The sequence below is a fragment of the Neofelis nebulosa genome, chromosome 2 (genome assembly GCF_028018385.1).
Source record: "Neofelis nebulosa isolate mNeoNeb1 chromosome 2, mNeoNeb1.pri, whole genome shotgun sequence".
Lineage (NCBI taxonomy): Eukaryota > Metazoa > Chordata > Mammalia > Carnivora > Felidae > Neofelis > Neofelis nebulosa.
In genome coordinates, this window is record NC_080783.1 from 103,619,502 (window position 1) to 103,645,493 (window position 25,992).

A 25,992-nucleotide genomic window follows, 5' to 3' on the forward strand; every position below is an offset into this window, starting at 1 on the left:
GAAGGGGCTGAGGGACAGGGAATCAGCGGGGATCCTGACATGGGGCTCGATCCCACTACCCTGGGATCATGACCTGAGCCTCATTCAAAGAGTCAGATGCTTAACCAGCTGAGCCACCCAGGCGCCCCTGGGCAGGGAGTTTACTTAAAATTACTGTTTGTTTTTTAAAAAAGAAATTATTCTAATTTTTTTTTAATGGAAAGGATATTTTTCATGAATATAAGTTTAAAACTCAGAGTCTCTCCTTTTAGGGTTTTTTTTCCCCTTCAAGAAATAATTGTTTTATTAATTTTAATTCCAATTAGTTAACATACAGTGTAATATTAGTTCAGGTGTACAATATAGTGATTCAGCAATTCCATGCATCACCCAGAGCTCGTTGCAATAAGTGCACTCCTTAATCCTCATCACCTATTTCCCTCATACCCCAGCCACCTCCCTGCTGGTAACCATCGTTTTGTTCTCTAAAATTTAAGAGTCTGTTTCTTGGTTTGTCTTTCTCTTTTTTTCCCTTTGCTTGTTTGTTTTGTTTTGTTTCTTAAGTTCCTTATATGAGTGAAATCATATGGTATTTGTCTTTTTCTGACTGACTTATTTTGCTTAGCATTATACTCTGGTTCCATCCATGTTGTTGCACATGGCAAGATTTCATTCTTTTTTATGGCTGAATAATATTCCATTGTATAAATATTACCTCCTTTTTATCCATTCAGCAACTGATGGACACCTGGACTGCTTCCATAATTTGGCTATTGTAAATAATGCTGCTATAAACATAGGGGTGCATATATCCCTTTGAATTAGTGTTTTTGTATTTTTTGGGTAAATACCCAGTGATGTGATTGCTGGCATGTAGGGTATTTTTAACTTTTTGAGGAACCTCCATACTGTTTTCCATAGTGGCTACACCAGTTTGCTTTCCCACCAACAGTGCACAAGTGTTCCTTTTTCTCCACATTCTTTCCAATACCTGTTGTCTCTTGTGTTGTTGATTTTAGCCATTCTGACAGATGTGTGGTGACATCGCAATGAGTTTTGATTTGCATTTCTCTTATGGTGAGTGATGGTGAGCATCTTTTCATGTGTCTGTTGGCCATCTGTATGTTTTCTTTGGAGAAATGTCTGTTCTCTTCAAGAAATATTTTTTAAAATTTGAAGATTACTATTAATGAATTTTTTTCTCAAAGGTTAGAGGATAACATCAAACCACGTAATCAAATAAAATTATTTAAAACTCTCAGCAGGGTGTAAACTAGTAAGGTTTTATTGCAAATTATAGGTGGCCAACATCTTGTGACAATCCACATTTAAGAGCGTTGAATGTTTAGAATAGATTGTGCATTTCTGTAGTTGGGCTTAGCAGTGCAAATTTATTCTTTTAAAGTTAATTTGCATTGTCTTAAATACTTTCTGTCCATTATTGTTAGTGACTTGAGGTTGAGAGGAATGTTTTGGTAATAATAGCTACTTGAGCTTGTGTTTAAAGTTTTATCGTGTAATTTAAAAAATATGTAAGTACAACCACTGTCTGGAAAATATTTTTATCTATAAGCATAAATCTAAGGAACATGAGATTTTGAAGATAGAGGGTAGGTACATTTTGTTCTAATTTAAGAACATTTACATATGTTAATTATAATGTCCTGCTGTCCTATTGTTAGTTCTTTTTGTTTGAATATTATCTATTTAGGGTAGCCTAGTTTAGGTTTCTTTGGTCTGTAAAGAACAGTGGCTTTAACCTTATTTATAATCTACTAAACCTGTTTAAACATGGAGCCAATAGATGGGTTACTTTCAGGATACATTTATCTCTAAATATGTTGTCTAAGAGTAGATTTGGGTAGTCTCTAAAAACATGTGACTTAGTTTTCTAAATAATTACATATCTGTGGAAATGCTACTCAGTGTTTTCTTTGTTTTTGCCAAAAATGGAAGTAATACCCAATACAATATTTGCTTAATGTTAATAATTGGTTTTCAAAATAATCTGCTGTTTGCACTTCACTTTGTAAATAATAGTCATAATAAAACTATATATATATATGTGTATATATATATATAGTTTTTTTAATTTCTTAATGTTCATTTATTTTTGAGAGAGAGAGAAAGAGTATGAATGGGGAGGGGCAGACAGAGAGGGAGACACAGAATCTGAAGCAGGCTCCAGGCTCCGAGCCGTCAGCACAGAGCCTGACGTGGGGCCTGAACTCATGAGCCATGAGATCATAAGCTGAACCCGATAAAACTATATATTTAAAGCATAGTATTAGTTGGGGCATCTGGGTAGCTCAGTTGGTTAAGGGTTTGACTTCAGCTCAGGTCATGATCTCACGGTTTGTGAGTTCAAGCCCCTTGTGGTACTCTGTGCTGACAGCTTGGAGCCTGGAGCCTGCTTCGTATCCTGTGACTCTCTCTGTCTCTGCTGCTCCTCTGCTCGCACTCTGTCTCTCTCTGTCTGTCTGTCTGTCTCTCTCTCTCTCTCTCTCAAAAATAAATAAATATTAAAAATTAAAAAAAAAAAAGCATGATATTAGCACTCCCTAAACATCAGTTAGAAAATTGTATGAGATAACATAAACTAGACTATGGTGAGTAGTAATCAAGGACATATGTAATTAAAGAGTTCTTAAAATGGATAGATTTCTTTGTTCATATAGTCTCCTTAAATGACTTCTTGAAAATTTATATGTAGCATAGAGGATGATCAGAAGAGCCCCCTAGAAGCATTTGATATTTTGCTCAACTGAGACTTTAAACAATTATGTTCTCTTAGCATCTCCAAAAGAACATCTTACTTTCATAAGTGAATAGAAAAAGTTTGAGGTACTAGGAAAAGGTGTCTCTTCTGAGAAAAGCACTCATCTGTCAGCTGGATGTCATATATTAAGATGCTCATAACTTTTGGGAGTGTGTTTTCAAAATGTAATGGAAATTCTGACGACTTATTTGTCAGAATTAGCTTATTTGGCTTATTAGCTTATTTGGCTTATTGTTATCTTATTTCTTATCACCTGTGGGCAGTTAAGTTGTCACTGCCATAATTGTGTCACTTGTCAAGTGGTATGTATCGTAAATGTAGATAATTTTCAAGACTATGGAAGAATCTCAAATATGGAAGTATCTGGGTGAGTTACATAGAAATTTCATTGAAACAACCAAAAAAAGAAATTTCAGGGAAACTGTTAATCTGGGTTCAGGTGCAAATGTCAAAAGTAAGTGTGCCAGTAAATGGGGAAGACTGGTGTTGGCAGAATACACTGATATCTTTTGATCCTGTCATTCCTGTACCATTCTTTGACATTGGAATATCTTTATAACATCGGCCAGTGCTCTTTTTTTTTTGGTAGCTCCCCCTACTGTTAAACCTAATTTGCCGATTCTCTGTTCCTTATGAATTTCCTTAGGTCTTTGCCCACTTTCTTCACCTGGACCACTCACCCCAGTTGAAGGGAAGGCAGGGCTGGGGAGAAGGGAAAATATATATCTGTTATAGGCAAGAGTTTAACATACACAAAGAGATCGTTGTGTGTGTTGCTTCATATTTTCTATTAATGTGTAATGAATTACCCCAAATGTAGTTTAAAATGATACACATTTATTTTCTTCCAGTTTCTGTGGGTTGGGTATATGGGTGTAGGTTGGTTGGCTCTTGGAAAGTTGCTCTCTAAATGTTGACTAGACTTGGGGATCCTGGGTTCTTTTCCAAGGTCATGTGATTGTTGATTAATACAATCAAATGTAGGGCTCAGGTCTTTAGTTTTTTGCTGGCTATCAGCATCTAGAGGCTCCTGACACAGGTCCTCTTACAATACGGCAGACCATATCTTTAAATGTTTATTTTGTTTTATTTTTTGAGAGAGAACATGAGCCGGGGAGGAGCAGAGAGAGAGAATTTCAAGCAGGCTCCGTGCCGCCAGTGCAGAGCCCAGTGCAGGGCTCGAACTCACGAACCATGAAATCATGACTTGAGCCGAAATCAAGAGTCGAATGCTTCACCAACTGAGCCACCAAGGCACCCTGGCAGACCATGTATTTAAAGCCAGCAGGAGAATTTCTTTTACTTCAGGAAGTAAAAGAATTTTGCATCTGAGTGTGGCCCACCAAAGACATTCTTTTCTTTTGATTTGGGACTTAAATCACATCTGCAATATCTTTCTTACCCTTCACCTAATTGTGGAAGGAAAATCTCATCAAATTTCTTGTCTTTGCCATATTCAAGTGGAGGGCATTGTACTATTATCTGGTTAATTAAGAGTAATAAAAATAAAAGTTTTTAGTTTACATTCACTTACTCCTTCTTTGAAACTCTTCTTTATGTAAATCTGAGTTTTGACCTATATTATTTTGCTTTCATCTAAATAACTTTTTAAAAAGTATCTTTCAAGACTGGTGCACTGGCAACAAATCCATCCCCCCCCCCCTTTTTTTTTGTCTGAGAAATTGTATATTTCTCTTTCTCTTTTGAAAGGTAATTTTGCAGGATATAGAATTCTCGGTTGGTGGGTTTTTTTCCCTTAACATTTTAAATATTCCACTCTACTTTCTTCTTGTTTGCAGGCTTAAGTAGTCAGATGTAATTCTTATATTTGCTCCTCAGTGTTTTTTTCCTGTGACTTCCTTCAGGATTTGTTTTTTTTTAAGAATTAAAAAAAAATTTTTTTTTTAAAAACATTTATTATTGAGAGGCAGAGAGAGACAGAGCATGAGCGTGGGAGGGGCTGAGAGACGGGGAGACACAGAATCCAAAGCAGGCTCCAGGCTCTGAGCTGTCAGCACAGAGCCTGACAGGGGGCCTGAACTCACAGACTGAGACATCATGACCTGAGCCGAAGTCAGACACTTAACTGACTGAGCCACCCAGGTGCCACATTTTTAAGAATTTTTTAAAGTTTATTTGTTTTGAGAGAGAGGGAGGGAGAGAGAGACATGTTGAGGGGCAGCGAGAGAGGGGGAAAGAGAGAATCCCAAGCAGCCCCCACACCATCAGCGTGGAGCTCAATGTAGGACTCAAAGTCACAAACTGTGAGATCGTGACCCAATATGAAACCAAAAGTTGGATGGATACTCAACCAACTGAGCCACCCAGGTGCCTCCAGGAGTTTTTAATCTTTGATTTGTAGTTTTAAAATGATATGCTTAGGTATAGGCTGGTTTTTGTAGGGTTTTGTTTTGTTTTTTTGGAGGGGCATTTTTCCTTCTTAGTGTTGTCAAGGCTTTTTGGATCTGTACTTTGATCTCTGACATTAATTTGGGGAAACTCTCAGTCATTACTGTTATAAATATTTTTTCTTATTTTTCTCCTTTTTCTGGTATAGCCACTGTATCTATGCTATACCTTTTAAAAAAAATTTTTTTGTCCCACAGTATTTGGGTGTTCTGTTTTTATTTTTGTTTTTGTTTTTTTAGTCTTTGTTCTTTTTGCTTTTTGAGGATTCTATTAATATATCCTCTAGCTCAGAGAGTCTTTCCTCTGTTGTGTCTGATACATGTCTATCATTAGGCATTCTTCATATATATGTGTTAGTGTTTTTTGCCTATAACATTACTTACTGGTTCTTTCTTAGGATTTCCATTTCTGTGCTCACGTTACCCATCTGTTTCTGCATGTTGTCTACAATATCCATTAGAGCCTTTGGCATATTAATCACAGATAGTTCTTCTCAATTCTCTCTGTGATAATTCCAACATCCCTTTCATGTCTGGTTCTGATGCTTGCTCCATCCTTTCAAATCGTGGTTTGCCTTTTATCATGCCTTGCAAATTTTTCTTTTTCTTTTTCTTTTTTATTTTTAAAGATTTTATTTGTAAGTAATCTATACACCCAACATGGGGCTCAAACTTACAACCCTGAGATCAAGAGTCACATGCTCTGCTGACAGCCAGCCAGCCAGGCAGCCTGACATCCCTGTAAATTTTTCTTTTTTTTTTTTTTTTTTCAACGTTTTTTATTTATTTTGGGGACAGAGAGAGACAGAGCATGAACGGGGGAGGGGCAGAGAGAGAGAGGGAGACACAGAATCGGAAACAGGCTCCAGGCTCCGAGCCATCAGCCCAGAGCCTGACGCGGGGCTCGAACTCACGGACCGCGAGATCGTGACCTGGCTGAAGTCGGACGCTTAACCGACTGCGCCACCCAGGCGCCCCCTTGTAAATTTTTCTTGATAGGCAGGCATGGTGTAGTGGTAAGAGGAAATGCTGTAAATAGGCCTTTAGTAGGTGTGGGGAAGGGTGGGGGGAGGAGAGAAGAATTCTGTAATCCTCTGGTTAAGTCTCAGTATTTTAGAGAGCCTGTGTCTCTGGACAGGGTTTCTCAGTTTTTCCCTCCCCTTTTAGATGGGACAGGATATCTAAAGTGGGCTACAGTTGGGTATTTCCCTTCTCCCACCAGAAGGCTAGAGTTAGTTGGAGTTGAGTATTTTCCTTGCCCCAGGTTGGTTAGGCTCTTGTTAACTAGTTTCTCCTAAGGGCAGTTGTTGTTAAGAACAGAGTGCTTTGGTGTATTTAATAATAGTTTGTGTGTGTGTGTGTGTGTGTGTGTGTGTGTGTGTGTGTGTGTGTATGTATGTATGTATATGTATGCGTATGTATGTTTACCCCTGGCAGAAAGCTTAACTCTACTTTTCTCAGTACTTACTGTGGGAATCTAATTGGATTCTTGGAAATAAATCTCATAATATTGTGGAAGTCCCCTGGAGTTTTTTTTAACTCTCAGAATTGTCCACACTGAGCCCCCAGCAATTTGCCAGTTACAGTTACTGGTTCCCTGGGTGGTTTCTGCTTGTGACTCTTTACATGAGACCTGTTTGCCTGTCTCTTCAGTCTTGGGGACAGTAGCTTGCCTTGATCTTCTCTTTCTCATAAATCTCAGAAGCATTGGTGATTTTCCAGTCTGTTCTACTTTTTACTTGTTAAAGTGGCATGGGGGCTTGCAAGCTCTTTACATATGGAACCGGAAACCACCCATCACTGTCTTGTAATTGGTGAACCTTACTTGGCTTAGCCCTTCTTTGTCAACTGCTAAAGCTGTTTTCCTTATATAGTTCTCATACCTGTGTAACATTGACTGTTAGCTTTAATCATTTTGACATGAACAGTCTGTGATGTCAACTAAAGTTACTGGATACCACTGATTTGAATTGGTGTTTATTTTTATTATTTTTTGCTTACTCATTATTCAGATTTCTTACTACTTATTGCTTATTCATATTTAAAAATTCTATACCTTGTGTTTCTAATATATCTTATTTCTTTTCTCTAATTGTCTTTAAGAGGACAGTTGTATGGATTTTAAACTTTGAATCCTTGACTGTCTGAAATGTCGTTAGCTTTGTTCTCCCACATGAACGCTAATTTTTTTGGTATGTAATTCCGTGTTTCATGTAATTTTTAGAACTTCAAAGCTACAACTTTCATTGCCTTTTAACATCAAGTACTGCTGATAGCAATGTGTTGTCTCTTCTTTCTTGGCAATGCTATTTTTTCCTCTTAATTTTTTTTTATGTTTAATTTTCAGAGAGAAAGAGCAGGAGTGGGGGAGGCGCAGAGAGAGGGACACAGAATCCAAAGCAGGCTCCAGGCTCTGAGCTGTCAGCACAGAGTCTGATGTAGGGCTTGAACCCATGAACTGCGAGATCATGACCTGAGCCAAAGTCAGCCCCTTAACCAACTGAGCCACTCAGGTGCCCCTGTTTTTCCCTCTTAGGTTAAAAATTGAGAAGCAAAGATGTGTAGTCTTATGTTTTCTATTTTGTTTTTGTTTTCTTGAGAATAATAAGAATAATCCTATTAGAATTAGTTTGAATATGAGGATAGTTAAAATGAAGGGTATTATTGTATTTTAAAAAATTGAGCAAACTCCCATGTTTCCCCCAAATCTGAATCAGTTTAATAAAGGGCCCTTCAAAGTTACACAGTCTTCCTTCCATTTGCTATTCTACAGTGTCGTTTAATACTTGCATTGGTGAGAAATGTTCCAGCTTCCTAAGATAGCATATGCTCCTACCCCTTGTTTTGGCTACTCCCAAATTTATTTATTTTGAATTGGATTATGACTTCCTGAACAATTTATGTATTGTCTTCCCAATGGAACAGTTCAAAATAAAGCTTTTCTTCAGGCAGTTTGAATTTTAGTTTAGATGATGAACTATATACGGTTCCTTTATTTATGCCTACAATTCTTCTTATCCAGGTGTTTCAAAAGTTATAACTGCTTTTTATGTAAGTGTTAGTTGAACAATATATAACAGCCTTGCTGTTTTAAACTACATTGTATCTTCAACTATTATTTAGTGAATTTGTTTTTCAACTTAGACCGTGTGTGGACAGTAATGACCTCACGTTTCCGATTGCCTGCTGGCAGAACCTACAATGTACGAGCATCAGAGTTGGCCCGAGACAGACAGCATACGGAGGTGGTTTGCAACATCCTTCTTTTGGATAACACTGTACAAGCTTTCAAAGTTAATGTAAGTATTTTATATAGTTTTTTCTTTTCATAATCTGAATTTAGATTATATTTTAAAACTAAAATTGTTTAATTGTATTATACTTTGAAAAGCCTTATTCCTTATCCAGTGAAGAAAGTCTTTTTAGTATGGGTTTGTAAGTTTCTAGTATAAGTTTTGATTTAAACTGGGTCTTTCAAAAGGTTGACACACCAACAGTGCATTATGATAAGTGGAGCAAATCAGTGTGTGGCTGGTTTTTATAAATGAGCTTGAGGTGCTTGAAAGGAATTTATTCCCGTGAGTGATTTACACATTTTCTTCGTAATCTTTCTTGTACTTTCCGTGAATAAAGCTTGCTAAACAGAGATAAAGGACAGCCCTGATCTTATCTGAGTCTTGTCTGAAATATTTATTTAACAAATATTTGTTCATCCTATTTCTATTTTTATTTGTTTAACGTTATTTGTGAATTTCACCCATGCAGTATGTTGACAGTTGTTGGTTTGTTGTCAATGCTATGTAGTACTCAGTTGTGTGAATATGCCACAATTTGCTTATTCACTTATTTGTCACCATTTACGTGTCCACTTTACTGTTGGTGTATTTGGATTTTTTCCACTTTGGGCTCTTGTCAGTAACGTTATTGTGAGCATACTTGTACATGTCTTGATATATACAAGGGCGTATTCCTCTTTTTTATTTAAAAAATTTCAAACCTGCAGAAGAGGAGGAAGAATAGGGTAATGAATACCCACATATTCTTTAGCTAGACTGATCCGTTGTTCACATTTTTCACATTTGCTTTATCTTTCTTTTTCTGTGTGTTTTTCTGAACCTTCTGAAAGTAAGTGGTACACTTCACATGTAAGTACTTCAGCCTAGGAATCTCATAAATTACCACAGAACCATTGTCCACTTCAAAAATCAAATACTACGAAATAATAATGGCTGGTGTATAGTCCGTGTTCAGACTGGATTCCTCATTCCTCATTTCTGCCTTTCCGTAGCACCTTCCATCTGTTTTTTGCTGTTACCTGGGTTGTTACCTGGGTTTTTCTATACTTAGAAATCTTTCAGTGATATGAAATACTAATCTTCTGAAATTAGCTTGGATGGACATGGGTATTATGCTGAGTGAAATAAGCCAGAAAGAGAAAAATAAATACTGTGTGACTTTACTCATATCTGACAGCTAAAAAGAAAAGCTGAACTCAGAAAGAGTAAAATGGTGGTTTCCATGGGTTAGGATGTGGGGGAAATGAGATGTTGGCCAAACGGTACAAACTTCCAGTTAGGAGTAAGTTCTGGGGATCTGATATACAGCACGGTGACTGTGGTCAACAGTACTGTACTATATACTTGAAAGTTGGTGAGGGAGTGAACCTTAAATGTTTGCACCGTACACAAAAAGGGTAATATGTGAGGTGATGCATGTACTAACTTTATCATGGTAATTGTTTCATGATGTATATGTGTATCACATCATCTTGTCGTACACCTTAAACTTACACAATGTCATGTCAGTTATATCTCAAAGCTGGAAAAAATAAAATATTAATCTTCTTTCTTTACCAGTTTCTTAAACTTAAAATTTTCTGTATTATAACACGATCGCTAATCTGTTGCTAGTTTATTTTTTTACCCAAACTCCGAACCATTTCACATTGGAAAAGTGGCTGCAGAGTAGTACCTTTAAGAGTATTTTCTAACATACCCAACTAATGTGCTTTTCCGACATGTTAAGCTTTAATTTTTTTCTTTTTTTTTTAGTATTCTGTCCTCTGTTAATACATAGTATAGGTTGCCAACAAAGGATAATAGTGTTTAGTGAAGGGAATTCTACTTCATAAAAATTTTTAGTTAATGGAAATTCATGTGTTGGGACTTGGTACAAGAAAAGTCCCTTTTCCTGTTATTGACTCATTAAAATTCTTTTGGGGGGGTTAAATAGTAATTCTTAATTTAATATTCATTATACTTAGTTCATATTTACTCTTAATTTTAACTTGTAATTCTGTATTTGTTTCAAAATATTGCAGAAGGATTTGCTATTTTCTGTTTAGCAAAATTTTTTCTGTTGGGCACTTTAGTTAATAATCCAATGTTGTATTTTTTAATGTTTATTTTATTTATTTTTTTATTTTATTATTTTTTTTTTAATTTTTTTTTTTTAACGTTTATTTATTTTTGAGACAGAGAGAGACAGAGCATGAACGGGGGGAGGGTCAGAGAGAGGGAGACACAGAATCTGAAACAGGCTCCAGGCTCTGAGCTGTCAGCACAGAGCCCGACGCGGGGCTTGAACTCACTGACTGAGAGATCATGACCTGAGCCGAAGTCGGCCGCTTAACCGACTGAGCCACCCAGGCGCCCCTTATTTTATTTATTTTGAGAGAGAGAGAGCATGCGCATGAGCCAGGTAGGGGCAGAGAGAGAGGGACAGAGAATCCCCAGCAGGCTTTGTGCTGTCAGTGCAGACCGCATCATGGGGCTCGATCTCCCTGAGCCGAAATCAAGAGTTGGGTGCTTAACCAACTGAGCCACTCAGGAGCCCCTGGAATGTTGTATTTTTCAATATAGTAATCAATGTGCTAATTACTCTTTTAGAAAGACATATATTTACTCTTTTTATATATTTTTAATACATGTTATATATGTTTAAATGTCCATTTTAATACAGTTGAGTGTATCACTAGACTGATAATATTATGGTATTGTAAACTTTACCTTCAGGTCATCACCAAATTTAGTTTAAGAGGAACAGTATAAGAAATTGACTGTTGGATATGTAGTATATTTATTCCTCAGGGTATTTGGACCCAAGTCTTTCAAAGTGTACTTTTAGTGCACTTTAGTACTTTTGTGTAGATGCTGCATATTTTAATCTATGTGAATGGCTTTCTAGTTGTGCAGTTTACAATCTGTACAGCATCATGTGATCTAGTCTGCAAATTAACAGGGGAGTTCAAACTTCTGATATTCTTCTCTGTGTCCAGTAAGTACCATTAGGTCTCAGAAATACCCACTGTGGGCAGCTGCTAGTTTCACCAGCCTCTCTATTCCCTGGGAAGGAGAACCATTCAGGTCTCCAGGTAGTCTCTGGAGACTGCCAAGCAAGGATTTGTAGCATTTTAGCTGTTGAAATCATTCCTTTCCCCGAAAGATGTCTGTACCACAGATTAAATGTTCATTTTTACCAAAGTCTGCTTTTTTTCCCATCTTGTATTCATCTCATCAAAACCTTTTCTATGTGGGGGCCCCTGGGTGGTGGCTCAGTCAGTTAAGCGTCTGACTCTTGGTTTTGGCACAGGTCACGATCTCACAGTTCATGAGTTCTAGCTCCACATCCGGCTCTGTGCCGACAGTGTGGAGCTTGCTTGGGATTCTCTCTCTCCCTTGCTCTCTGTCCCTCCCCTGCTTGCGTATGTGCTGTCTCTTTCTCTCTCTCCAAAATAAATAAATAAACTTAAAAAAAAATCATCTGGGGAGCTTTTTTAAAAAAATAAAAATCTTTTCTGTATATTGTCCTGGGAGAAAATGGTGTAATGAAGGAACTGATAAAACTTCATTAGTTCCTTTTTTTCTTTCTCTTTGTAGACACAGGGTTGAGATAAGCCTGTTAGTGTTGTTTCAGTTTGAAGTTACATTTTCACTATGGTTTTGGCACAACTACTTTACTGTAGCCAGCCTATGGAGTGTGTTTTCTTTCTGTGTCCTTGAATTCATTGTCAGTCACTAAAAACGTGTTTCCATTAAGTACATAGTATCCATACTATGTGGATTCATTTCACCTACCTATGCGGACTTTTTCCAAATTTTGGCTTTTTTTTTTTTATGTCAGTATGGCGATTTAGGAGTAGCCTGTGTGACAAGGAAGGGTTGGGGAAAACCACCCTATTCCAGTTATTAGGACCGTGTAAGAAATTACCCCAAAAGTTAGTGGCATATTTATTATCCTCAGAGGTTCTGTGAGTCAAGGATTCACATAGGTAGGGATGGCTTATATCTCCTCCATGGTTGGACCTCAGCTGAAAAACTCAAGGCTGGAGGCTACAATCATTTGAAGGCTTATTCACTCATATGACTTATTACCTACGACCTTAGCTGAGGCTTACACACTTGTGTATGCTCTCTCTGTGTGCCCCAGGCATATTCACAGCATTCCAAAGGTGAGCATCCTCAGAGAGAGTGGGAGCCAGGCTGCAACCATATTGCCTTTTCTGATCTGGCTTTGGAAGTCACATAATGTCACTTCACCACATTCTGTTAGTGCTGTCACAAAGTCACACTCAGGATCAGTGGAAGAGAAAGTTATTCAGCACACATTATTCAGTGTGTAGTTCTAAGGTGCTTCATAGATAGTAGTGTTCAAAGACGAGGATCAAAGCTTATGCGTTAAGGAATTTTTTGCCTTTTTTTTTTTTTTTTGTTCTTTTTGTCCCAGTTTACTTTTTTTTTAAGTTAAATTTTTATGTTAAGTAGGCTCTATGCTGCACATGGGGCTTGAACTCATGACCCTGAGATCAAAAGTTGTATGCTCTTCTGACTGAACCAGCCAGGCACTCTTCCCTTAGTTTATTTTTTGGAAATAAAATTATCCTAATAGTACTAAAGCTGTTCTCTAAATTGTTTTGTTTGTTATATATATGTACTCAAGAATAACTGATATATTTTTGAAAGTTTATTTATTTTGAGAGAGAGAAACAGCATGAGTGAGGGAGGGGAAGAGAGAGAGGGGAGAGAGAATCTCAAGCAGGCTCTGTGCTGCCGGTGCAGAGCGTGACAGAGGGCTCAAACTCAGGAAACCATGAGATCATGATGTGAGCCAAAACCAAGAGTTACACTGACTGAGTGACCCAGGCGCCCCAATAATTTTTTTTCCATTTATTTTTTGTAATGTTTATTTTTGAGAGAGACAGAGACAGAATGCGAGTGGGTTGGGGCAGAGACAGAGGGAGGCACAGAATCCGAAGCAGGCTCCAGGCTGCAAGCTGTAAGCACAGAGCCTGACATGGGGCTCGAACTCATGACCTGTGAGAACATGACCTGAGCCGAAGTCGGGCGCTCAACCGACTGAGCCACCCAGGTGCCCCAATAATTTTTTTAATGATACTAGTACCTCAGTTGCTAACAAAAGATGCCATAAATCATCAATTTTTTTTCTTGAAATAAGGTGAAATTCAATTAATATATATTTTTGTTAGGTGATAATTTGGGTTGATGAATATTTAGTTGGCTGAACTTTTTCCTTTTTTTGTCTGTGAAATAATTTGTTAACCAAATCAGTAGTGTAAACCTGATTACAACAGTGTGGTTAGCAGGTGGGGTGCAGATTGAGATGGGAAGCTAAAGGAGTATAAGGATGGTGAATTTAGCTAAATGAGATGTACTCATTTGCAACCACAGATAGTCCTATATCTGTAAAGGAGGATAGGATTTTAGGGAATTGTTTTCCTGATTATTGTTGCACTGACTTTATATATTGTATATGTGAGGAAGTAAGTTTAGAGTCATTAGGTTACTTACTAAGTCAGTGGCAGAGCCGGGAGAGGCGGGGGGGGGGGGGCGGGGAGAGAGAGAGAGAGAGAGAGAGTGTGTGTGTGTGTGTGTGTGTGTGTGTGTGTGAGAGAGAGAGAGAGAGAGAGAGAAAGAGAGAGAGAGAGAGAGAGAGGGGGAGGGAGGGAGGGAGAGAGGGAAGGTCTTTTAGGACCTCTAGTCAACATTTCAACTATTATTTTATTGTCATTTTCTAGCCCTACTTAAATTCAGTATGTTAGTTCCTTTAAAAATACTGTATGTGTCACTCAGATTCCCTCAGAAGTGTTTTGTTTTACATATATGATTCATATATACAGTTTAAAAAAACCCAACCAAATAGTTCTAAAAATGTTGTCACAAAAGCCAGCAGTTCCCTGCCCCATTACTACTTAGAAATAACCACATTCAACACAGTTTTTCTCTCATGTTTATTACTATGGTTCTAAGAAACATGCCTCTATTATTTCTGCTTTTGTCTGCCTTGTTTTTGTTGTTGTTGTTGTTGTTGATACTCTTTATTGACTTTGAAGAATGAGACTTCAGATCTCTTACATCTCCCTTCCCCTCTCCATACACAGATAATTGTTCCGCTCTCTTGTCCTCTCAATAAATAAAATAGTTATGTAATATTACTTGATTAGTTCGGTATTTCTTTTCCATTGAGAGAAATGCTCCTATCATCTGCCTGGAGTTTGTAGAGCCTTGCTGGGTCTTCTTAGCACTGAGGGAGAGAAATGGACTGGAGAGCTCTTAGCTCTTCAGTAAGTAGACTTGCACTCACGTAGATTTCCCTGTTTTCAATCCAGTAAAGATGAATCAACAGCTGTCCCCAATGTCCCTGAGTCCAGAATCTCTGGTTGTTATAGTAATTGGCAATGGGAAAGGGGTGGGGGTGAGAGATGGTCATGGAGGGGCCTGTTACTTATTCACACTCATTTTGATTACTGCCTTTTCTGTTATTTTAGTGTGTCTTAAGCAAACATTCGTGTCCAGTCTGCCTTGTTTAACCTTCACACCTCTCAGATTGATTTTCAACAATGTCCACCCTGGAGGAGAATTTACTATTTAACAATTTTTTTTTTCTAGTAAAATCACATGTTAAAATGGAACTTGTCACCTTTAATGCAAAAAGATGTGATAATTTCCCAATTACCACATAGTCTGAAATTTAAACATTGTAGTATGTCATACATGTTTAAAGCTTTGCTTCATTTCACAATGTTTTTTCCTAAACTGTATCATATTGAGCACTAGAAAACTGTATCGATCAGATGTATAGCTATGTGCAGTTAAGGTTATCATATTTCTTGTTTTTTTCTTTAATCCTGTTATGTTTCATGAGGTATGTATACTTCTTAGGTCTTGTATCACATTTGTCATGCATAAATTTTTACTGATAATGATGTTTACTTCCTGGACAGTTACCCAGTGATGAATTTGTAAGTCTTTAGTTTGAAGACTTACTAGCTTTGTGAGTATACATAAGTTGCTCCTACCTTTTTGTGTTTTAGAATCTTCATTTGTTAAGAGAGAATAATATTTGCCTTGCATGGGATGCTCAGAATAAAATGAGGATATTTGTGAAGTGCTTATTTATGTGTCTGACTCATGTTACACATTTAGAAAGGTTGATTTCTTCTATTGATTATGATCCATTTGTCTATTCTGTAGTACCAGATATGTTTCCTTGGAAGAATTTTATTATTAAAATTCCACAAAATAGCAATCTGCTTATTGCTTTGTATGTATATATAATATTTTCATCTATGTACTGTGTCCATGTACTGTTTCCAAAACCCAGTGTGTTTACTGGCAATATTAATTATAAATACATATATACAGAAATTGCAAATATGCTAGTTTATTCTTAAAAAGTAAAGAGGAAATAATTGCTAAGTTTACAGTTTTGGGAATTAGGTATGTATTATTTTGGCAGTTGTACGGTAAATTAAATAAAATTGTGGGTTGTTTGTATATCTATTTAATGACAGTAATTATTGAGTGCCCAGTATATATTATAGAAAAAAATAATGGTGAAAATAACTGTAAGCCATTAAATTTTTGAGAAATATGTTGAATTTTATTTAGAAAGATACTGCAGCTCAGTCTCTCTTCCCTGGATGTTATATATAGGTTTTTAAAATTTATTACTCATGATATGTGTTGTATAGTGCATAAATCTTCATTAAGCAACTCAAGAGTGTTTGCATATGTATACATCTGTGGAACGACCACAAGATTAAGTCAATGATTATTTCCCTCACCAAAAAAAGATTCTCTTGTGCCCTCTTTCTTATTTTATTATATTTCCTCTATTAGCTTTTTTGATTAATCTTTTTTTTTTAAGTTGATTTACATATCTTGAGAGAGAGAGAGAAAAAACATGAGTGGGAGAAGGGCAGAGAGAGAAGAGATAGAGAGAATCCCACGCAGGCTCTGCACTATTAGCACAGAGCCTGATGCAGGGCTTGAATTTGTGAACCGTGAGATCATGATAGGAGCTGAAGTTGGATGCTCAACCGACTGAGCCACCCAGTCATCCCTGGGCTAATCCTTTAATATCAGACTTTTAGTGATTACTTTAGAAATTACAAAATGTGGGAGTGCCTGGGTAGTTCAGTCGGTTGAATGTCTGACTTCGGCTCAGGTCCTGATCTCACAGTTCATGAGTTTAAGCCCTGCATCAGGCTCTGTGCTGACAGCTTGGAGCCTGAAGCCTGCTTCAGATTCTGTGTCTCCCTCACTTTCTGTCCCTCCCGCACTCATGCTCTGTCTCCCTATCTCAAAAATAAATAATAAACAAAACATTAAAAAAATTAAAAGAAATTACAAAATGTGTCTTTACTTATAAAAGTCTCCTTTTAATACATTTACTGTTGTCCTCCCCCAATGCAAAATCCTTAAAGCAGTTTAAATCCATTTACCTGCCTCCTACTTTTTTGCTATTGTTAAGTATTTTAATATCCCCCTCATGTTGTTATAAACCATATAAGACATTGTTATTATTGCTTTAAACAATCATTTACCTTTATGTTTACCTTTATGTTTACTATTTTACTATTCTGTTTACCTTTATATCTATAGTTTCTACAGCTATTCATTTCTTATATATATCTATGCTTCCATCTAGAATCATCTCCTTTCATCCTAAAGAATTTCTTTCATTATTTAAAAAAAAAATTTTTTTAACATTTATTTTTGAGAGACAGAGAGAGACAGAGCACAAGTGGGGGAGGCGCAGAGAGAGAGGGAGACACAGAATCCAAAGCAGGCTCCAAGCTCTGAGCCGTCAGCACAAAGCCCGATGTGGGGCTCGAACCCATGAGTCATGAGATCATGATCTGAGCCAAAGTCGGACGCTTAACCGACTGAGCCACCCAGGCGCCCCAGTTTAATTTTTTTTTTAAATAAGGTCTCTTGATGATAGATTCTTTCAACTTTCTGTCTGAAAATGTCTTTAGTTATTTCTCATGTTCTGGGGGATATTTTTGCAGAGTATAGAATTCTGTGTTGATAGTTTTCTCCTTCACTGATTTAAAGATGCCACTTCACTGGCCTTCATAGTTTCTCTTGAGAAGTCATCTTTCAGTCTTACTGTTGTTTTCCTGAAGGGCAACAGAGAGGTCCTTTTCCTCCTCTGTTTTTAAGAATTTTCTGTCTCTTTGATTTTTAGTCACCTGTCAATAACATGGCTATATATGGTTTTGTATGTATGTGTTTTAACCTGCTTGGTATTCATTGACCTTCTTGAATCTGTAGGTTGGTATCTTACAACATTTGAAAACTTCTTAACCTTTACTGATTCAAATATTGCTTCTAACTCATTTTCTTTTCTTTCCTGTATTCCAGTTAACATATATATTAGTTTGATTGCATCCCATTCTAGTTTATGATTTTTTTTTTCTGTCCTTCAAATAGCTTTTAATCGGGGCGCCTGGGTGGCGCAGTCGGTTAAGCGTCCGACTTCAGCCAGGTCACGATCTCGCGGTCCGTGAGTTCGAGCCCCGCGTCAGGCTCTGGGCTGATGGCTCGGGGCCTGGAGCCTGTTTCCGATTCTGTGTCTCCCTCTCTCTCTGACCCTCCCCCGTTCATGCTCTGTCTCTCTCTGTCCCAAAAATAAATAAAAAACGTTGAAAAAAAAAAATTAAAAAAAAAATAAATAAATAGCTTTTAATCTGTCTTTGCATGTGTTGATTGTTTTTCTTTTTTCCCAGTGCTTACTCTGCTATTAAACCTAGTCAAGGAATTCCTCTGTTTCACTTGTTTTGTAGTTCTAGATTATCTTTGTGATCATTTTCATAGATTCTAATTCTCTGTTGAAATATATATTTTAATCTGTTTTCTGTATTCTATCTTAATTGGCTTTGATACGTTGTCATAGTTATTTTGAAGCTCTTACATAAGACTAATATATGTCTTGTGTCTTGATTATCAAACACTTTTCCTGCTTCACATACCCACTAATTTTGCATTGTGTGATGGCTATTTTAAGTGTAATATGGAATAGTGGAAAGCAAGTTGGCCCAGGGGCCAAATGCAGGCCTGGTGGTTATTACTGTTTGGTCCATGAGCTAAGAATGGTTTTTACTTTTTAAAAGATGTTGTTGTTGTTGTTGTTGTTGTTGTTGTTGTTGTTGTTAAGACAATGTGCAGTGGAGACCATGACCCTCAAAACCTAAAAATACTTACTTTCTGACTCTTTACAGGAAAGGTTTGCTGACCCTTCTTGTAAAAGCTCTGGATTGTTATCTTCCTCTAAATAAAATTTTATTTTATTCTGGCAGGCAGTTAAATTGCCAGCGGGTCACTTTGATCCTGTGGGGCTTAGTTTTAAGCTTTGTTAAGGTAAGTCTATTTTAACTTTGTTTTTATTCCTAGGGCATGGATTATCCAGGGTCTTACCTAAATGCCTTGGGTATTCATCAAGATCTGTCTCCTCTGACTGAGCCGGAACTTAATTTATTCAGAACTGTGCAAGCTCTGAAATCTTTGTTTAGCTAACAGCCTCCCCAACTGCCGTTCTGTCTTAGGCTTCTAGGAGTCTAATAACCCTGCGTGTGCACAGCCTACGAGGCAGATGAGAACCAGAGAAGATTTTTTATATAGATTTTTGTAAGTTTTTCTTCTTGGTTCTTTCCCTTCTAATAACCTGCCCCCCAAATCCAGCTACCTTGGCATTCCCAGACATTAATTGTAGTTTTCTCGTCCCAGCAAGACTGCCACACTGCTTGGGCTCTGTTTCTCTACACCATGATTTGGAAAATGCCCTTAAGGGAGAGATTTGAGTGTGAATATGGGGTTTGATTCATCTAGTTCTCTTCTATCAAGGATCATGGTGTTGTGTTGGTTATTGCCTAAGGGTTGAAAATAGGATTTTTTTTTTCTTTTGGTTTTTTGTATATTTGGTCCAGCGTTTACAGATGTTTATAGCAGGAGGGTATTCTAACATTAGCTACTCCGTTATGACAAGAACTGAAAATCCTGATTGTTTTAAAATGTGAAAATATATCTCATTGTATAGTAGTGGACTTTGATTTGAAATATTTAACATGTTGCTGGCTGTGTTCTTTGTTCCATTATTCAGTTTAGCCAAGTAGAAGGACTCAGATCTCAGTTAATAATGGTGAATGTATGCATCCTATAAAATCAAATTGGTGTGATATATTGATCTGGTGAAGGGGATAAAATGGCCCTTTTCCAAAGATGAAGCCCTAGGCAGCTGGGCCATTGGGTTGGTTATTTTATTAAGATTTATTTAAGTAATCTCTACACCCCATGTGGGGCTTGAACTCATGACCCTGAGATCAAGACTTGCACACTCCTCCAACTGTGCCAGCCAGACACCCTGGGTTTGTTAGTTTAGAAGATTTCATCTCAGAAGTCATCTGCCACATTTGAGATACCCCTTAATCCTACTTGGTCTGGGCTCACCTATTATCAGAGAAACTTTGGCTGGCCAATTCTTAATACTTAATTAACAATTTTATATTTGTTGTTTATATATCCAGTATCTCCAAAACAACTCTTAAATATTTTAGCCCACACTGATCATCTCTTAACTACTATACTTATAGTGTATGTGGAATACAGACCTGGTAACACGCTGTTATATGACCTTATTTCATATTCTTTGAGGGAATAATCATTTAAATGTTTTTCCTATCATACTATTTTTTTTGTATTCTACTGAATATAAGGGCTGTCTGTCTATGCCACAGGTTACCGTGATTAATTTGATGAAACTAGGTAGTTATCTTGGGGCATGCTTTCTCTCTTTTGCTCTTTGTATGTCTTTCCTGAAGTTGAATAACATGCCCTTCTCAGCTACATGTGGCCTGTTCTTTGAGAAAGGATATATGTCATAGCTCTGTTTCTCTGCTAGAACTTACAAACATGCTTTCAATATTCATTGGAATGGTGTCGGTGACTGTAGAAAGAGATGTGGATGTTACCATGTAGGTAAGCTACATGACTCTTTGTCTGATGCAGCACTCCCTATCCCTTCCCCTGGGCGATTCTTTGTTCTGAGTCCCCTTATAGAACCAAGAATCCCCAGGAGGAATCTTTGGTGCCCACCTAGTATGATCCTCTGCCCAGAGGTTGGTGTTGGTTGGTGTTGGTGGATTGACTCTGTTGATCACAGTATTATAGAAAAGAACTTACTTTGTTCTTTGTATCCATTCAGAGTGTTATTACTAACTCAAAATTAGGTAGTTTATTATCTATATATTAGAAATTTGGTTATATAGTAAAGGTAGCATCCATATAGTCTTATTTGAGTCTTTGTCTTTACTTAACATTCTTTTCAAAAATGAGACTTTAAAATAATTTTGCTTCCAAAAGTTAAAAATAAAACAACTCTGGACATATGCATGCATTACATGTAAACATATAGCAAATTACTCACTTTCAGAAATCTTTACTTCTCTTGAAACTCTTTTTTCTAGTGCTTATGAATTCAGTATAGTAATATGTCTTCCTCTTAAATACTTTTCCTGGTAACTGGTTTTATGACTTTTTTCATTTACCTTTTGAGTTGTACACATAATTTTTAAATGTAACTATTTAGTGTCCACAAAGAAAAGCAGCAGCTGTGATATGTGATGAATCAGTAATACTGTTATGACAAAAATTTTTCAGAATGTGCACACACTTCTTTTTGATGCTTCCTTTGATTTGTTTGTAATAAGCTTCAGTGATTATTATTTTTGCTGTTTCCTTTGTAGTTATTTAATTTTTTCCCCCATGTTAAGGAAATCTGGAGGTGAATAGGCACTTAAGTTTAGTACTAGGTTAATTTACAGCATTGGAGTCACTGCGTATTTTTTGATATCACTTAACTTTGAATTACTGTGAAGTGACTTTCATTTTTCCTTATCAAGAATAACTTGAATGGGGGCACCTGGTTGGCTCAGTCGGTTAAGTGTCCACCTTTGGCTGAGGTCATGATCTCGTAGTTCATGAGTTCAAGCCCCGCATCAGGCTCTGTGTTGACAGCTCAGAGCCTGGAGCCTGCTTTGGATTCTGTGTCTCCCTCTCTCTCTGCCCCCTCCCCTGCTTGCTCTCTCTCTCTCTCTCTCTCTCTCAAAAATGAATAAACATTAAAAAAAAAAAAAGAATAACTTGAATGGGACTGGGCTAGTTCTACAAAGAACTACATAGATCTGGTCCTGGATTGCAGCTTTTGGACTATCCCACACAGATTATTTAAGCATATAGTGATGTCACAATTAAGACTAAGCACTCATGAATGGTTAATAAAGGAAGTATTGTGATGTAGGAAGGTAGCATAGTATGATGAAAAGTGCATGGACCTTAGAATTCAAAAGACTAGATTTGTAACCTGGACCTAGTAAGTATTTGCTCTGTGGCATTGTCCTGTTTGCTTGATCTTTATATATAATTTCCTTTTATATATAAGGTGGAAATGATATCATCTATTAGGGTTGTCAGGATTAAATGAATGTATATAAAGCAGCCAGTAAGGATTCTGTTAAGGTGCTTTTGAAATACAACATCCCTTCTTGTTCTTTATCTTCTTTTCCCTCTTTCCTCTTTAGTTACCCATAGTTAGCCAAAGTGAAAAGTTAGCGGGTACAGTGTCCACGAGACTGCCCTCACTTCTGACACCAGTTGCAAGTTTGGGAGATTTCTGAAACGACCCTGAGTTTCAATAATTGGTTAGAAGGGCTCACAGAACTGGGGCGTCTGGGTGGCTCAGTTAGTTAAGCATCTGACTCTTGATTTTGGCTCAGGTCATGATCTCACGGTCTGTGGGTTCGAGCCCCACATAAAGCTGTTGTGCTGACAGTGTGGAGACTGCTTGGAATTCTGTCTCTCCCTCTCTCTTTCTGCCCCTCCCCTGCTTGCTGTCTCTCTCTCTCTCAAAATAAATAAATAAATTAAAAAAAAAAAAGGGCTCATAGAACTCATTAAAAGTTGTCATTCTCATGGTTACAGTTTATTACAGGGAAAGTATACAGATTAAAATCAACCAAGCTGGGGTACCTGAGTGGCTCAGTTGGTTAAGCATCTCACTTCAGCTCAGGTCATGATGTGGGTTCAAGCCATGTTCAAGCCCTGCTCAGAGCCTGGAGCCTGCTTCAGATTTTGTCTCTGTGGCTCTCTCTGTCCGTCCCCCGTTCACACACACTCTCTCTCAAATATAAATAAACATGAGAAAAAAAAATTTAATCAGCCAAGGTAGATGCCAGAAGGAGTTAAAACTGAGAAAGAACTTCCAAGTCCTCTTCTCCTCATGGAGAAACTATTTCCAACGAGGAAGTCTCACAAACTATTCCAACACACAAACTATTTCCAACGAGGGAGTCTCCTCCAAGCCTTTTGTATTTTTACTGGGACTTGATCACATACTCCCTGCATAACTGACCTAATCTCTAGCCTTTCCTACTGGTCAGGCTAATACCCTTAGTTTTCCGTTCCTGTAGAAGTCAGAACTGATGTTCCCCATCATAAATCATATTGTTAGACTGTCAGGTAACCAAGACCCCCAGGCAGGAGGTCTTGACGGGACCAAAACACCTGCCAAGCCCAGGACATTCCAAGGGTCTAGAGATCATCTCCCATTAGTGAAGGGCAAAGACCAGACTTTTGTTTGGAAAAGGTCATTTCTTCATGGTAGTGCTACATTTTTGTAGTAGCTGATTAAATTATTCTGCACTGTCAGTGCAGAGCCTGATGCCAGGTTCGAACCCATCGAGATCATGAGCTGAGCCAAAATCAAGAGTCAGACACTTAATCTACTGAGCCACCCAGATGCCCTGGTTATTAATTTCTATCTAAGTAGTAACATACACTTTTAAATATTTTTTCAAAGCCCAACAAGACAAAGCATATAATGAAAGCTTAATGAAATGTTCCCACTTATTTATTTATTTATTTACCCACTTTCCAAAGGCTTTATTGGTGAATATGTGTTAGAAGAGAAAGATTGATTCTGTTATTTCCAAGCCAGTGGAATGAAGAGCTGTGTCCAGGGACACATCAGGTGGCACCAAAGGGGACTGATGCTTTGTCTACCTTTCATTCCTAGTTTCAGTCAAAAGCACAAGGCTTGTAGTCAACCAATTCTTTAGGTTTAAACCATAGGCTGATTTCTTTCTCTGCACTGTTTACTGAGTCATTGCCATGAATGATGTTCCTGCCAACTTGAATACAGAAGTCCTCATGAGTGGTGCCTGGCTTACAGTCTGCTGGTTTGGTCTCCCCAAACATCACTCACCCCGTCTTCACCACAATCAGACCCTCCCAAACCATGGCCACAGTGGGCCCAGAGCTCGGGTACTTTACCAGCCCTGGGAAGAATGGGTGGGCCTTTATGTCAATGTGGTGCTGCTTTAGCAGTTCCTCAGAGGCCTGTAGGAGGGAGCCTTTTGGCCACAACATGGAATCCCTTCTGCTCAAAGTGCTTGGTGATCTTGCCCACCAGGGTGTGCTACACACCATGCAGCTTGATGGCAATGACCATGTGCTCCTGATTGGCCATGGCCAAGAAGCTGGCTGTGCTGTGCTGCTTGGGGGACTGGAGGCCACTCCCACTCTTTTAGTACTAGTTTTGAAATACCTTTGGAGATATATTTTAGGCATTTATTTCCATTTTTCTGTGCTGGTTTATGTTTTTTATTCTGGACATTTTTTATATTGACTTCCTATTATACAAGATGAGGATTTAATATTTTTAGTCTATTTTATATCCTCACTCCTCCTAAAATTCTTCTGTCATAATTTTTAGTTAAATATGTTTATCTGTCTATCTGTCCCTTTACTGTTTATCTTTTGATCTTCTGTCAGAATTACATTTGGCTTCTAGTAAAAGAAACTGGAAATAACAGTAACTTAAATGAGCTAACGTTAATTTTTCTATCAAAAGAACTCTAGCGATTGACAGTCCAATAACGGGATGGCAGCTTCACAGTTATCAAGGAGTCAGGTTTCCTGTTTGTCCTTCACTTCCCTGGGTGCATGGCTGTGTACATAAGATCATTTCACGATCCAAGAAAGCTTTCAGAATTCTAACATGCTTGTCAGCTTTCAGGCAGGTGGTGGTGTTACCCAAAATGGAGTTCGTCTCTTGGTGGTTGTTGAGCCAAAAGACACAACCAAGCCAAAGAATAGGAAAAGGAAGGGTTTTACTTGCAACAAGTAAAGGAGAACACTGGGGATCGTTCCCAAAGCAGTGTCTCCTGAACCACAGTATTGGGGAAGTTTTAAGCTAACGGTGCACACATATTCATGAAGGGGCTTTGCTCAGTGGGGAATACAGCATGGAATTGGGGCAGAAGTCATCTGAGGGTGACTGAGTCTAGGTCACAGTCATGAAGGTTGGCAGTTGGTCCATGTCTAAATGCTCAGAGAGGTTTAGATCCTGCACAGAGAACTCAAGGATGTGCATCAGGTGAATCTTAACTTTTGAATCAGTACTGGGAGTTTTACTACTGATTTATTGTCCCTGATATGATTAGGTTATATCCTGGCCTGATAGTGGCTGCCTGCTCTTACATTCTTTCACAAGATGGTTGGGACCCAAATTGACTTCTCTTATGTTAAGAAAGCTCTGTCTGTTCTTTTTCTAGGAACCCAACTCTTTCTGATTACAGTAGGGGAAAATGGAGAAGCAAAAAAGGGGACATACCAGTTTTCTTCCCCAAACTTAAAGAACGTTACTTATAAATTCTACTCTGTAGGTTCTAGTTACATCTTATTGGCCAAAATTCAGTCATATGTCCTCATTGGGTCTGCAAGGGCTGGGTATTTTATTTTATTTGTTATTTTTATTGTATTTATTTATTTATTTATTTATTTATTTTTTTCAACGTTTTTTATTTATTTTTGGGACAGAGAGAGACAGAGCATGAACGGGGGAGGGGCAGAGAGAGAGGGAGACACAGAATCAGAAACAGGCTCCAGGCTCCGAGCCATCAGCCCAGAGCCTGACGCGGGGCTCGAACTCACGGACCGCGAGATCGTGACCTGGCTGAAGTCGGACGCTTAACCGACTGCGCCACCCAGGCGCCCCTGTATTTATTTTTTTAATTTTATGTAGGCTCCATACCCAACATTGGACTTGAACTCTCGACCCTGAGATCAAGAATAGCACACTCTACCAACTGAGCCAGCCAGGTGCTCCAGGGGTTGGTATTTTACATACCCTTTCTACCCCAAACAATATTGAAGCTTTATTTTAATGAAATGAGACAAAATGGGTATGATGTGGGCCATTGGCAGTTTCTGCCTTAATTGGTGTCATTGTTTACTTTTTTTTATCATTATGCAAGTTAATTTACTGGAAAGCCAAGCAGCGTAGTTGGATAGTATTTTGTTCTTCCTAGAATTATTGTCTTTTCTTGAAAATATGCTTAGTTTTCTCCCTTGAGCTTTTAGTTTTTGTGTTTCAAATTGTAGGCAAACCTCATTTTACTACACTTTGATTCATTGCATGTCACAAATCCTGCATTTTTGTAGATTGAAGGTTTGTTGCAACTCTATG

The 25,992-nt window shown here is 37.9% G+C and overlaps 1 protein-coding gene and 1 pseudogene across 11 annotated transcripts in view; one reads left to right on the forward strand and one right to left on the reverse strand.

Moving 5' to 3' along the window:
- PTPN4 (protein tyrosine phosphatase non-receptor type 4) overlaps positions 1-25,992 on the forward strand; it is a 217,266-nt gene that overhangs the window by 35,543 nt on the left and 155,731 nt on the right. For 6 of the 11 annotated variants that reach the window (XM_058715513.1, XM_058715518.1, XM_058715517.1 and 3 more), the window contains exons 2-3: positions 8,311-8,465; positions 18,770-18,830. In XM_058715513.1, the coding sequence (XP_058571496.1) occupies positions 8,368-8,465; positions 18,770-18,830 (159 nt within the window). In that variant the 5' untranslated portion in view covers positions 8,311-8,367. The remainder of the gene's footprint in view (positions 1-8,310; positions 8,466-18,769; positions 18,831-25,992) is intronic. The other 5 variants (XM_058715516.1, XM_058715521.1, XM_058715522.1 and 2 more) reach the window with 1 other exon arrangement.
- Positions 23,508-23,991, reverse strand: LOC131503832 (nucleoside diphosphate kinase B-like; annotated as a pseudogene).